General features: G+C 50.3%; 1 protein-coding gene across 22 annotated transcripts in view; it reads left to right on the top strand.

Moving 5' to 3' along the window:
- Positions 1 to 9842, top strand: part of DYSF (dysferlin) — a 215386-nt gene extending 205544 nt beyond the window's left edge. For all 22 annotated transcript variants that reach the window (XM_055312238.1, XM_055312229.1, XM_055312250.1 and 19 more), the window contains 4 exons: positions 2631 to 2809; positions 4390 to 4499; positions 5836 to 5983; positions 9573 to 9842. In XM_055312238.1, the coding sequence (XP_055168213.1) occupies positions 2631 to 2809; positions 4390 to 4499; positions 5836 to 5983; positions 9573 to 9611 (476 nt within the window). In that variant the 3' untranslated portion in view covers positions 9612 to 9842. The remainder of the gene's footprint in view (positions 1 to 2630; positions 2810 to 4389; positions 4500 to 5835; positions 5984 to 9572) is intronic.
- Positions 9843 to 12053: the final 2211 nt, after the last annotated feature.

Here is a 12053-nt window from a genome sequence, read left to right as displayed (position 1 = left end):
GATTATACAATGTTTCCTTACAGTCTTTTATGTAGATCATACTGGGATAATTTTTTTAAATTTATTTTTTATTGGTGTTCAATTTGCCAACATATAGAATAACACCCAGTGCTCATCCCATCAAGTGCCCACCGCCCCGTCACCCAGTCACCTCCACCCCCTGCCCACCTCCCTTTCTACCACCCCTTCCTTGTTCGTTTCCCAGAGTTAGGAGTCTCTCATGTTCTGTCACCCTTTCTGATCTTTCCCACTCATTTTTTCTCCTTTCCCTTTTATTCCCTTTCACTACTTTTTATATTCCCCAAATGAATGAGACCATATAATGTTTGTCCTTCTCCGATTGACTTATTTCACTCAGCATAATACCCTCCAGTTCCATCCACGTCGAAGCAAGTGGTGGGTATTTGTCGTTTCTAATGGCTGAGTAATATTCCATTGTATACATAGACCACAGCTTCTTTATCCATTCATCTTTCGATGGACACCGAGGCTCCTTCCATAGTTTAGCTATTGTGGACATTGCTGCTAGAAACATCGGGGTGCAGGTGTCCCGGCATTTCACTGCATCTGTATCTTTGGGGTAAATCCCCAGCAGTGCAATTGCTGGGTCATAGGGCACATCTATTTTTAACTCTTTGAGGAACCTCCACACAGTTTTCCAGAGTGGTTGCACCAGTTCACATACCCACCAACAGTGCAAGAGGGTTCCCCTTTCTCATACTGGGATAATTTTGTGTATACACACACACGTGTATGGTTTAATATCTTGATTTTTTCTTAATGTTATATTAGGACTATATTTACTATGGGAAATATTCTTTTTCATTTAAAAAATATTTTATTTATTTGTGAGAGAGGCAGAGAGAGGCAGAGAGACACAGGCAGAGGGAGAAGCAGGCTCCATGCAAGGATCCCAAAGTGGGATTCGATCCCAGGACCCCTGGTTCATGCCCTGAGCTGAAGGCAGATGTCCAACCACTGAGCCACCCAGGCATCCCACATTCATCTACATTTGAGGGATGGAGAGACATATGGGCAGGGGGATAGATAGATGAATGCTCATACAGAATTGAATGAATGGATGGACAGAATAACAGCCTGATCAATGGATAGATGTAGTGCTCAACAAATGGCAGCTGTGGAGGGATGGGGTTAGTTAGACCACAGTGGATGGGTAGGTGGAGGGATAAGTGGATAAGTGGAAAGAAATAAAACCCATCGGTGGATACTTACAGTAACCGAGCATTCCACACTGAAAAAAATCTAATCTCTTTTGCATGGTATTCAAGAATTTCTTTAATTTGGCCTCAGAAAACATTTTTTAGATTTATCTTTCTCACTTAATCCCTTCAGCAGTTTATGCTCCAGTCCCATTGACTTTATCATGTTGTTGTGATTGGATTAGGTGAAACCACATGAGATTGCTGTTTTTATAGGTCAAAGATAGTTGAATACCATTTTCATATGGTTCAACCAAAAAGATGGAGCTATATAGGGAGATGATTGATAAAATGGACGAGTAGATAAACAGTATAGAAAGATGGCTGCTTGGAGAACTAGGCAGGCAGATGGAAAAATGGGTGGATGAAACACAGTGAGATACCACTTCACATCTACTAGATGACTCTAAAAAAACAAAAACAGAAAATGGAAAACAACAAGTGTTGGAGAGGATGTAGAGAAATTGGTACTGCTGCTGTGGAAAACAGTTTGGCAGGACCTTGAAAAACCAAACACAGAAATTACCATATGACCTAGCAATTCTATTCTCATACCCCAAAGAATTGAAAACTGAGGCTGAGACACTTGCATGCCAATGTTCAGAGTAGCATGATTCACAATAGTCAAAAGGTAGAAACAACCATCGACAGATGGGTGGACAAACAGAATGTGGTCTCTCTGTACCATGGACCATCATTCCACTATAAAAAGGAATGAAGCACTAATACATACTTCAACATGGATGAAACTGGAAAGCATGCAATATGAAATAATCCAGACACAAAAGGAGAAATATTTTAGGATCCTACCTACATGAAATATCTCAAATAGGCAAATTCATACAGAAAGGAGATTAGAGTATCTCAGGGACTGAAAGGAAGGGGTATGGGGAGTCATTGCTTAATGGGGACAGATTTTCTGTTTGGGAGGATGAAAATGTTTTGGAAATAGGTAGTGGTGCTTGATTGCATGATGATTGTGTGAATGTAATTAATGCCACCCAATTATACATTTAAAAATGGGTAAAGTGACAAATTTTATGTTATATATATTTTACCACAATAAAAGCAATTTAAAAAAATGGATGGATGGATGTAGACAATGGGTGAATGAGTGGATTTGTACAACGTAAGCTGAAGTTGAGCATGCAGGAAGCTTCATGAAGGGTGAACCAATAAGGGTAGATAACTGAGCATATGGATGCATGAGGAGTTGGATGCACAGCTGTGTATGTGGAGTGAGAGGCAGTGGGTGGGGAAGTGGAGAGTTTGTGGTATCTGACCTGTGGCTAACCCCATGGATCCAAGCAGAGGACGTGATAGTTTTTCCTGAAACTGCCCAGCCCCGGGATAGCCCCAGGCTGGCAGTGATTGAGAAACCCTCTGCCAAAGAACCCCTCTCTGCTGCAGGCTCCTTGCAGTTGGATCTCAACCACATGCCCAAGCCTGCCAAGACAGCTGAGAAGTGCTCCTTGGACCAGCTGGATGACACTTTCCACCCAGAGTGGTTTGTGTCCCTTTTTGAACAGAAAACAGTTAAGGGCTGGTGGCCCTGCGTAGCAGAAGAGGGCGAGAGGAAGATCCTGGCAGTAAGTGGGCTCCCTCTAGCCGGGTGCAGGCAGCCGACTGGCTTCTTCTGTAGGGATTACTGGGCACGTACTGGGCGCTCTCCCTCTCTCCTACCCTGCCTCTCCTGTCTTCCAAGGCGCTGTCATGGTTCTCTTCTAGTTCCCAGCCTTCAGCAACTTGAGGTTTGCATCCCAGGAAGCCTATTTAAATGGAAAGATACTGTTAACTCCTGTGGACATTGTTTAATTTATACTCTGCTCCTTGGCCTCTGGGGATTGTGTCTTAGGCTCCTCGGCTCCTCTCCGGCTCCCCTCTGGCCCGTGCTCTCCATGGAGGACTGGGGGAGTGTTTCTCCCACTGGAGCAGGATCCTTCCAAGGACCATCCTTGTACTACTCTCCTCACCCAGAGGTCTGCTCAGGGGTGCCAGGACACGGGAGGATTGTCCTTCCTCTGGAGAGGAAGTGAATCCCTGAAGGTTTACTGAGAAAGCGCAGGCAGACGGCCAACCCCTAAAGTGGACCTGAAATTAAATACCCTTGTTGTAGAAGGAATTATAACGCTTATTAAGAAGACTAGCACCTCAAAAGAAAACCAGCAAAGATAATACACAAAAGAAGTAGAAATGGCCATTAAACATTTAAAAAGTTTCATTCCTCCTAGTAATTAAAGGAATAATTTTAAATGTGAAAACATTTTTGCCTATTAAATTAGACATTAAAGAAAAAAACACCCCTCAATGCTCATTGCTGGTGAAGACACAGAGGCAAGCCCCTCATTTACCTCTGCTGGGAGGGCTAATGGTTTTACCATTTAGGGAAGCAATTTGGTAATATATAGCCAGGGATTTAACACTATTTATACCCTTGGATGCTGTCATCCCACTTTTCAAAATTTCCCCTAAAGAAATAAACAGACACAATTAAAAGTGTAGGCTCTGGGGTGTTTTTTTGCAGCATTATTTATAACATCAAAGAGTTGGAAACAACCTAAATGAACCAAAATAAGTAGTTTACTAAATAAATTATGGTCAACCATCCCATAGAATGTTTTACAGCCATTAAAAAGCAAGCTTTAAAGAATATATGATTATATAGTGAAACATATTTCTAAGTGAAAGAAACAAGCTCTAGTACGATATATACAAAGGGAGATATTGCATATACTTGCAGAGGAAAATAGCTCTGGTACATAAAAATATGAATGGTGCTGGTCTCCACATAGTGTAAGTAGGGCTGACTTTCTCCTTATACATTTCTGTAATTTCTAAATGTTCTACAAGGAGCAGTAGTGCTTTTTTTTTTTTTTAAGATTTTATTCATGAGAGACACAGAGAGAGGCAGAGATATAGGCAGAGGGAGAAGTCCCGATGTGGGACTCGATCCCAGGACTCTGGATCATGCCCTGAGCTGAAGGCAGACACTCCCCCATGGAGCCCCCCAGGTGCCCTTCAGTAGTGCTTTTGTGATCAGAGTAACCCTAAATCTTAAAACAAACAAACAAATAAATAAAGTGGCTCTTATATCTGTTCTGGCCGGATTCCTCTCCAAGCCATGACACAGAGCCTTTGTGCACCTGACCAGGCCCCTCTGTCCCTTCAGGGCAAGCTGGAAATGACTTTGGAGATCGTAGCAGAGAGTGAGCATGAGGAGCGGCCTGCTGGCCAGGGCCGGGATGAACCCAACATGAACCCCAAGCTCGAGGACCCAAGGTTAGTGCCCAGTCTTTGACCCCTGATGCCCAGGGGGCCGGGAGGGATGGTTTAGGAGGCAGCCACCGCATAGTCATGCAGAAGTCACAAGGTCCAAATGACTCAGGAGGGATGTGACTTGTCCACAGTCATATGAGAAGTTAGGAGCAGGGGATAGGCATCATTTCAGGAAATGCTCTTCAGCTAATATGAGAAGCAGGGGCTGCTGGGTAGGTGTTGGTTGTGTGCCGAGCATGTGGTCATGTGGTAAATGTCTGCAGTGGTATGGAACCTCCCTGCTGGGTGGTTATTATCTCCATTTTACAGATGAGGAAACAATGTTAGCAAAGTTAAATAAGGTCATTCCACCTGGAAAGGGAAGCTGAAATTCTCACACCTGCTCTGATTCTCTCTGGAGCCCAATCAAGGTTTATGCCTTGGCCCAGCTGCCTTCTGGGGCTCACCTGTGGTGTCACTGTGGCTTTCAAACAGCCTTCCAGCCTTCATTTTCCCATCTCTGAATCCGTCTTCCCTACCTCATAGGCTGCTAACGGATATAGACCAATCCAATGGATGTAGAGGCCTTGAGGGCAGTTACTAGGGCCGGGAGGATGGCTGTGGGGGCAGTGGTGAGAGCTGCATCTGGCCACCCCACAGGCTGACTCAGGTCAGACTTGGCACAGACGGGCCATTTATCATGGTGATTCCCTAGTGCCGTGCAGCTGGCAGAGCTGTGAAAGGTGTCCCTGCCCAAGGCTTTTGGGATCTGGGTGAAAGGCAAGAGAGACCCAGGACACCCAGTGATGTGCACTCTGATGTTACAACAGCCATTGTTGAGACACAACATCCTGCATGCTCTCTGAGTTGGCAGGTGACCTAGGGAAGGTTTCAAGGTTCTTGGCTGTGAGTGGGAGAAAGCCAGTTTTCTCGGTTCACTTCCCATCATCCTTCCCTGATCATGGACCAGCCATGTGCATGTAGGTGGGTGCTTTGGCTCAGCTGGGACTCAGGGGGCTGTCACTCACCTAAATGTGCCAGCCCCTTGAGGCTCTGCCCAGCTCCCACATCTCTAGCTGGGGATTAAGTTCTGGGTGAGGGAGAGGAGCTGGTGGCTGAGAGCTGGGTCTCGGAGGGTGCCTAGGGCTGGGTGATGCCAAGAGGAGGAGGCAGCATGGACAAGGCTCCCACTGGAGCAAAGGCTCAGAGGACGGGAATGGAGAGGGAAAGTACTGGGGGCACTGAGGCTGGGGAGGTCCTGAGGGCCAACTGTGGAAGGCCAGGGTGGTTTGGGAGCAGGGTTTGGAGAAGGCAGTCCAGTTAGGGGATGCCTCGCTGACCTCTGGGGTCTCACTTCCAGGCGCCCTGACACCTCCTTCCTCTGGTTCACCTCTCCATACAAGACTATGAAGTTCATCCTGTGGCGGCGGTTCCGATGCGCCATTATCCTCTTCATCATTCTCTTCATCCTGCTACTATTCTTAGGCATCTTCATCTATGCTTTCCCGGTGAGTAGGCCTGAGGGGGAGGCCCAGACACTGTCTTGGAGGATCCTCTGGTCTGATGAGGGAGACAGAGCCCCCACTCTGGGGAGTCCCCAATCTGGGAGAGACAAAGTCCTGCCCTTGGGGCAAAGTCCTTCTCTTCGTACAGTGGGAGAAACTGAGTTTTTGCCTTCAATGGGGAGACATAGCTGTGCTAAGCAAGCCCCTAGACTCTGTCATCAACATTGGCAGAAGGTGAGGCCTCTTGGGCAGGGGTGGGCAGTGGGCAGGGGAAATTTCTTGATGGATCATGTTGAAGTGGGTCTGGAAGGGAAGGGTAGGTATGGATGCAGGGCTGAGGTGAAAACCCTTCTGTTCATAAGAATGGCACCTGTTGATGTCCAGAGGAAGGGAGGCCCTAGTGCTGGGAGAGGGTCTCACTGTCTACCTGAGGACCTTGATTGAGTGTGTCCTGCCTCTTGCGGTGGGTGGGTATGGGGGAAGGTGTGGGCAGGCCCGGGAGCCTCTCTCCAGGGCACGTTGGTGATCGGGGTAGGAAGCCAGCTGACACCTGGCAAGCTGCTGTGGGGCCAGTCTAGCAAGGGCTGCTATACCACCAGCTCCGCTGGGCCCCTCCCAGAGAGGAGTAGCAGGACCTCACCTTTGTTTCCTGCCTGTGCTTCCCTGCCCTCACAGATCATCAGGGAGCCCCAAAGATGCTCCAGCTCCCCATCCCACTGTGTCTCTGGAACCTCAGAGTGTGAAGTGTTCCCAGGCTGATTCCTGATTTTTAATGTTCTTTACATTTTTTTACAAAACTTTTTCATATTCAAATGTCAAATTGATAAAAAAAAAAAGAGAGAGAATGGCATGATCAACCCCATGTCACCCTGATTCTAATGGCAAAGAAACAGACACCCAGTGATGGAAGGGACTGGCTCAGGTCTGCACAGCAATCAGCACAGTTCTGGTCCTCGGTTCTAGCCATTGCAGGCCTCTGTCCCTATCAGCACCAGGCTGCTGGCCACGAGTGCCGTCCCCACAGCAGGCAGTCTGCTCTGGGATTGACAATTACTTGTCTGAGTGCTCTTTGCTTTGTGAATCCTCCAGAGGACAGGGAGGATGGAGAGCTCTCTCCCACTGTGGCTGGCGGGGCCTTATGTGAACAGCATGCATCTCCTACCAGGAAGACAGTTAAAACCACAAAGCCATCCCCTTCAGTCCCTAATATCATGGACTGTGAGGAATAGCAGGGGTACCATCTGTCCAGGCCCCAGCTACTCTCTGGGCCATAAGTGACAAAGGAGGGTCTGGAGCCAGAATGGCTGATGTGTCCAGCTGCCTGTGGTCACCTGGAGTGCCCTGCTGAAATGTGTTCTGGGGAGAGTCACAGGCAGTTGGCTAGCTATGACTGTGGTCTAAGGGAGGGTCCAGGTGGTAGGGACCTGAAACATGTGAAGTTTGGCGGGAGCCTCTTGAAACCAAGGAAGACCAAAGTCACAAAATCACCAATCTGGGGCCATGGAAGGGCATGTGCAATGTGGCAGCTGTGGATCCGGACTCAGGCTCAGACTCTGCCTCAGTATCTCCCCCAATTTGGGCAGGCCTGGGTTGCTGAGCCAGGGAGGCATGGCTCACCTCGCTGGCCTGTCCTCAGGCTTCCCTCCTCTCATTTTGGGTATATCTGGCTGCCACTCAGTTCAGGTGAGGACTTCCTTAAGCACAGTGTGTGTGGTGGGGTTGAGGGAGAAGGTGACGAGCTCTGTGCTGCCAGGGAGTGTAGTTCTTGGGGAGACACAGCGAAGCCAGTGAACGAGGGATGGGGCTCCATCCTGAGGCTCGGGCCAGGGGAGTTTAGGCAGAGGAGAGCTGGCTCAGACCCTCACTCTGCAAGGAGGTGGTCTGAAGAGCAGCAGCGGCGGTCCCAGGCTGCTGGTCAGAGACGCAGGGTGCTGGACTGGCCCTGGGTCTGTTGGAGGGAGCCTGCCTTGGACACATGGAGGTTTGCCCCGCTATGTAGGATGGAGCTCTGTGCCTGGAGCGATGTTGGCGAGGCTCCAGTGTTGCCAGTGACCTCCTGGGTGACCTGGGCAAGGCTCTCCTAGCCACATGGGGAGGGGCTGGGCTAGCACTGCTTGGACCTGCTGTGACTAGGACTGGGGTCAGGGGAGTTCTTTTACCTTCCCTGGGGGTGCTGCATCTCAAGCTAGCCTTCTCCTGAAGAGCTGAGGGGAGGGCAGGGGCAGGTCCCAAGTGTCATCACTGCCATTCTGTGACTAGCTCCAGCTGGGTGGCAGGCCAGGCCTTCAGGTATCCAGGGAAGGAGGGCCTGCTCCCTGGCCGGGAGGGGGAGAGAAGATTCCGGTCACTGCCAGCCTGTGGTCCTTCCTTACTTTTGGGCAGCCTTAGCCTCAGTCCCTGCGGGCAGGAGCAGAGGAGCACTTTGACAACAGCCCTTGTCAGAGCCCTCCCGTCTTGTCCCCCAACTGTGGCATCACTCTCCTTGAGTCCTTCTGGAAATCGTCCTCTTGCAAATACCAACTTTGCCTCCCTCTGCTGGAGCCGCACGCGAGGGCCAGATCCTCGGGGAGGGTCCTGGTCTAGAGGGGCAGCACAGGCCTGAGGCTGCAGACCTTTTTTGTATGTAGCTCTTTACTACAAGATGGGCACATCCTGCTTCCCTCCAGCCAATTGCCCAGTCACCTAATAGGGCCCAGATCCTCACCGGGCATTTAGGCCTTAGGGGCAGGGGGTCTGGTGGAGAGGGACCCGAACAAAGCCAGGGCTGCAGCCCCTCGGTCGGCCTAACTCCCCACCCTCTTGGAAATTACCTTGGGAGGGGGACATGGAGGGCAGCCTGTCTGATCCTCCCGGCTCCCCCCATGAGAGCCAACCGGGAGCAGGGCCAGTGTGGGGAGGCAGGAGGCGATCTGGCGGGGAAGGAGCAGTGGCTTTGTTTCCAGACTTGGCTTTCCCGGGCCGGCGCTGGGGAACATACTGTCCCAATTAGGAGCCCTGTGTTGTGTTGTATGTGTTTTCATGGTTTTTTGGGGGGAGGAGTGGGGAGGGGAGATTCCTGTCCTGCAGCAGGCAGGGCTTAATCAGGGGTGACCCATCTCTGGCGCTGACCTGCGTGGTAGGTCACCCCCATACACCCCACCCTGCAACCCTATCTCTGTTTTCTGGATGACAGTTGTGGTGGCCAGTGAGTCTATGTGGGTTCCTGTGTGGGGCCCATGGGAGGGGGGTGGCATGAATTATGGCCATGCCTTCAGGCCACCTGTCTGGTGGAAGAGACCACGGCATGCCTGCTTCTGACCAGGACCTGGGTGATCAGAGTCTTCTTGGCGGGTGGTTGGAGCATGGAAGTGGGCAGAAGCAAAGCAATTCAGGCAGCTGTGGCCCTAGGTGGGAGGGTGCAAGCAGAGTTTCAGGAGGGTGTGGGCTTGTGTGGTTGGCGAGAGCCCCAGTAGGTGAGGTGTTGAGCTGAGTGTGGCACAGGAGGTGGTGAGGGTAAGGTGTGGGCAGGTGGTTGAGTAGGTGAGCCACCTTTCCCAGCTCTTGCCCCCCCGGAGGCTGTCATCATGTGTTGCTGCCTCTTCCCTCCCTCCAGAACTACGCTGCCATGAAACTGGTGAAGCCCTTCAGCTGAGGACTCTGGCCCAGGCCTGGCTGCCTTCTTCACCTACCTTCGCTGAGCTCCTCCAGACCTCCAGGCCTGACCAGGTTGCCAGGGTGGGCAGACAGACTGGCACATGTACCAAGAGTTGGTGACATCGAGTGCTGGGATCATTGCTGTTTCATCATTTCTTTCTCCCCCAATCCAACCCTTTTTGGATCAGCTCTTAGATATTTCAGTAAAAAAAAAACAGTTTGAACCACAGGGCCATGTTGGCTTGTGTGTCCTTGTAGTACCTGAATGAGGTGTGACCGTGTAGGGTGGGGTGTCTGGCTGGGTGGGGTGCGAGTGGGACATGGGTCATCTCTGGCTTGGTATTCTGAGGGAAACTTTATCCTTTGACAAGATTGGTCAGGGTGGGTGGGTTTTGAGGCTCGGCGTCTGGTCTGCCTAAAGACCCATCATGTTCTGGTTCTCTGAGACATTCCCCTTCCCCTGCCCCTCCCCACTTAGGCTTCTCCTCCTCCTTTCCCGGGCTTCGCTTTGCTTAGACGGGCAGTTACTATACCTTCTGCTTTCTTTGACCATGCCCAGGCAGAGGGTCCACTTTATACAATTGGAGCACCATGGAAAGGGTTGGGACAGAAGCTCTCCAGGCAGGGAGGGCTGCTGGACCTTTGGCTGTGACCTTATCCCCCACAATTTTGGGATTTCTTGGACTCCCTAGCTCTGCTTCCTTACCCTGCTTCGAGATCTGGTCTGCACAAACACACCTTTTCCTTGTGGTCTGTAGCTTAGCATTAGTTCAGAGTCAGTTGTCTCCTGCATGAATCAGGCTTAATCTACAGGGGCAGCAGGAACATACTTAGAGAAAAAGCAAAGAGCACGAAAACATTGTGTTTCCAAAATAGAGGCCTCTGCTTCTCTCGCCCGAGGGGCTGGAACTCTGGAGCACGGTGCTGGCTGCCTCCTCTCCTGTTTCCCAGGAGGGCTTCTCCTATTTCCCACTGTGAGTCTGCTCCCTTGGCCTGGGCCCCAAGGCCCCAGAGTGATCCTTCCAGGGCACTTGGCTCTTCACTGCACTCTGGGACCCAGACTGAAGCCCTGCCTTGTTTCACCTGATTGGCAGACTGGGGGGATTGGCACAGGACTGACATCCTGGACCCTTCTGGGTGAACTATACTTCAAAGAATGGTTCTCTCAGAGAGTGATTCTCTCTTCAGGAAAGGTTCAGGCTGGAAGTGGCCCTCAATATTCAGCTGGGGAAGGAAGATCTGAAAGGCAGGGCAGGAATCATTCACTCATTAGTTCATTCATGCTCTTCTTTCATTCATTAAAGAAATGTGTGTGTGTGTCTGTAGCCATCTGTGTACCAGGCCAAGGGCTAGGCTCTAGAGATACAGTGTTGATCAAGATAAACATCGGTTTGTAGAGATGGTTCCTGCCCTCCCACACCTCACCACTGAGTCAGAAAGGAAGACAGGTAGATAGGCAATTACCTTGCACTGATGGGTGAGCAGGGGTTACAGGGTCAAGGGCAGAGAGTGGAAAAGAAAATAGAGGGAACAGAGGGTGTGAAGACTGGCCATAGCCAGAAACCAGTTCAAAGATCTATAAGAATTTCCACGTGGGCACCGAATTCTCAACCAGGGGCAGTTGTACCCCTCGAGGCATATTTGGCAGCTCCTGGAGATGTCTTAGATTGTCCTGGCTGGAGGTTGAGTTGGGGTGGGGTGAGGGTGCTACTGGCATCCAGCAGCTGCTAAACATCCTTCAGTGCATAGAACAGCCCCTATCTCCCCAAAATAATTATCTAGTACAGAATGCTGTTCCTGCTCCTGCTGAGAAACTCTGGCATAGAGATAGTGGATTCCAGAGATATTGAAAATTAGACTTGAGAGGCCCAGGGGATTGATTGGCTAGGGCTGGGAGTGGGGTGGGGTGCTATAGGAGATACATGCCAAGTGGGATAAATCTCCATTTTCTGTCTTCATGACTGTTGGTACCATTCACGAAGTCCATTTGGACCAGGAAGTCCAGAAATATTTAGTGCAAAGTCACAATACCCTTCCTGCCCTCCATGTCTCCTTGCAGTGATGGTCTCTTTCCTCCCTTCTCAAAGTTCTAGAAAGCATCATCTGCATTTGTGTCTCCCTGTCCACACCTCACACTCACTCCTCCGCCCACTGTTCTGACTCTATGCCTGTGGCAGACTCTGCTATTCCTCCTTGCTCAAAGAATCCTGATACTACTCAGCTTTCTCAATGGCCAAGTACTGAGAGAGGAGCCGCGCCCCAGCCCTAGTGGGAGTTGTCTTCTTAGATCAGACCAATCACAGTGACATCATCCCCCTTGCCAGTGATTGGTTTAGGAAGACACAGGCGATTCATTTATGACCAGTGAGACCTGAGGGGAAAGTGGTGGTGGTGGTGGTGGTGGTGGTGGTGGTGGTGGTTTTGGGGAGTGGGAAGCAGC

This window comes from Nyctereutes procyonoides, unplaced genomic scaffold (assembly GCF_905146905.1).
Source record: "Nyctereutes procyonoides isolate TBG_1078 unplaced genomic scaffold, NYPRO_anot_genome, whole genome shotgun sequence".
NCBI classification, from domain to species: domain Eukaryota; kingdom Metazoa; phylum Chordata; class Mammalia; order Carnivora; family Canidae; genus Nyctereutes; species Nyctereutes procyonoides.
Note: the sequence above shows the minus strand (reverse complement) of the source record. Positions and strands in the feature narration are given on the sequence as shown.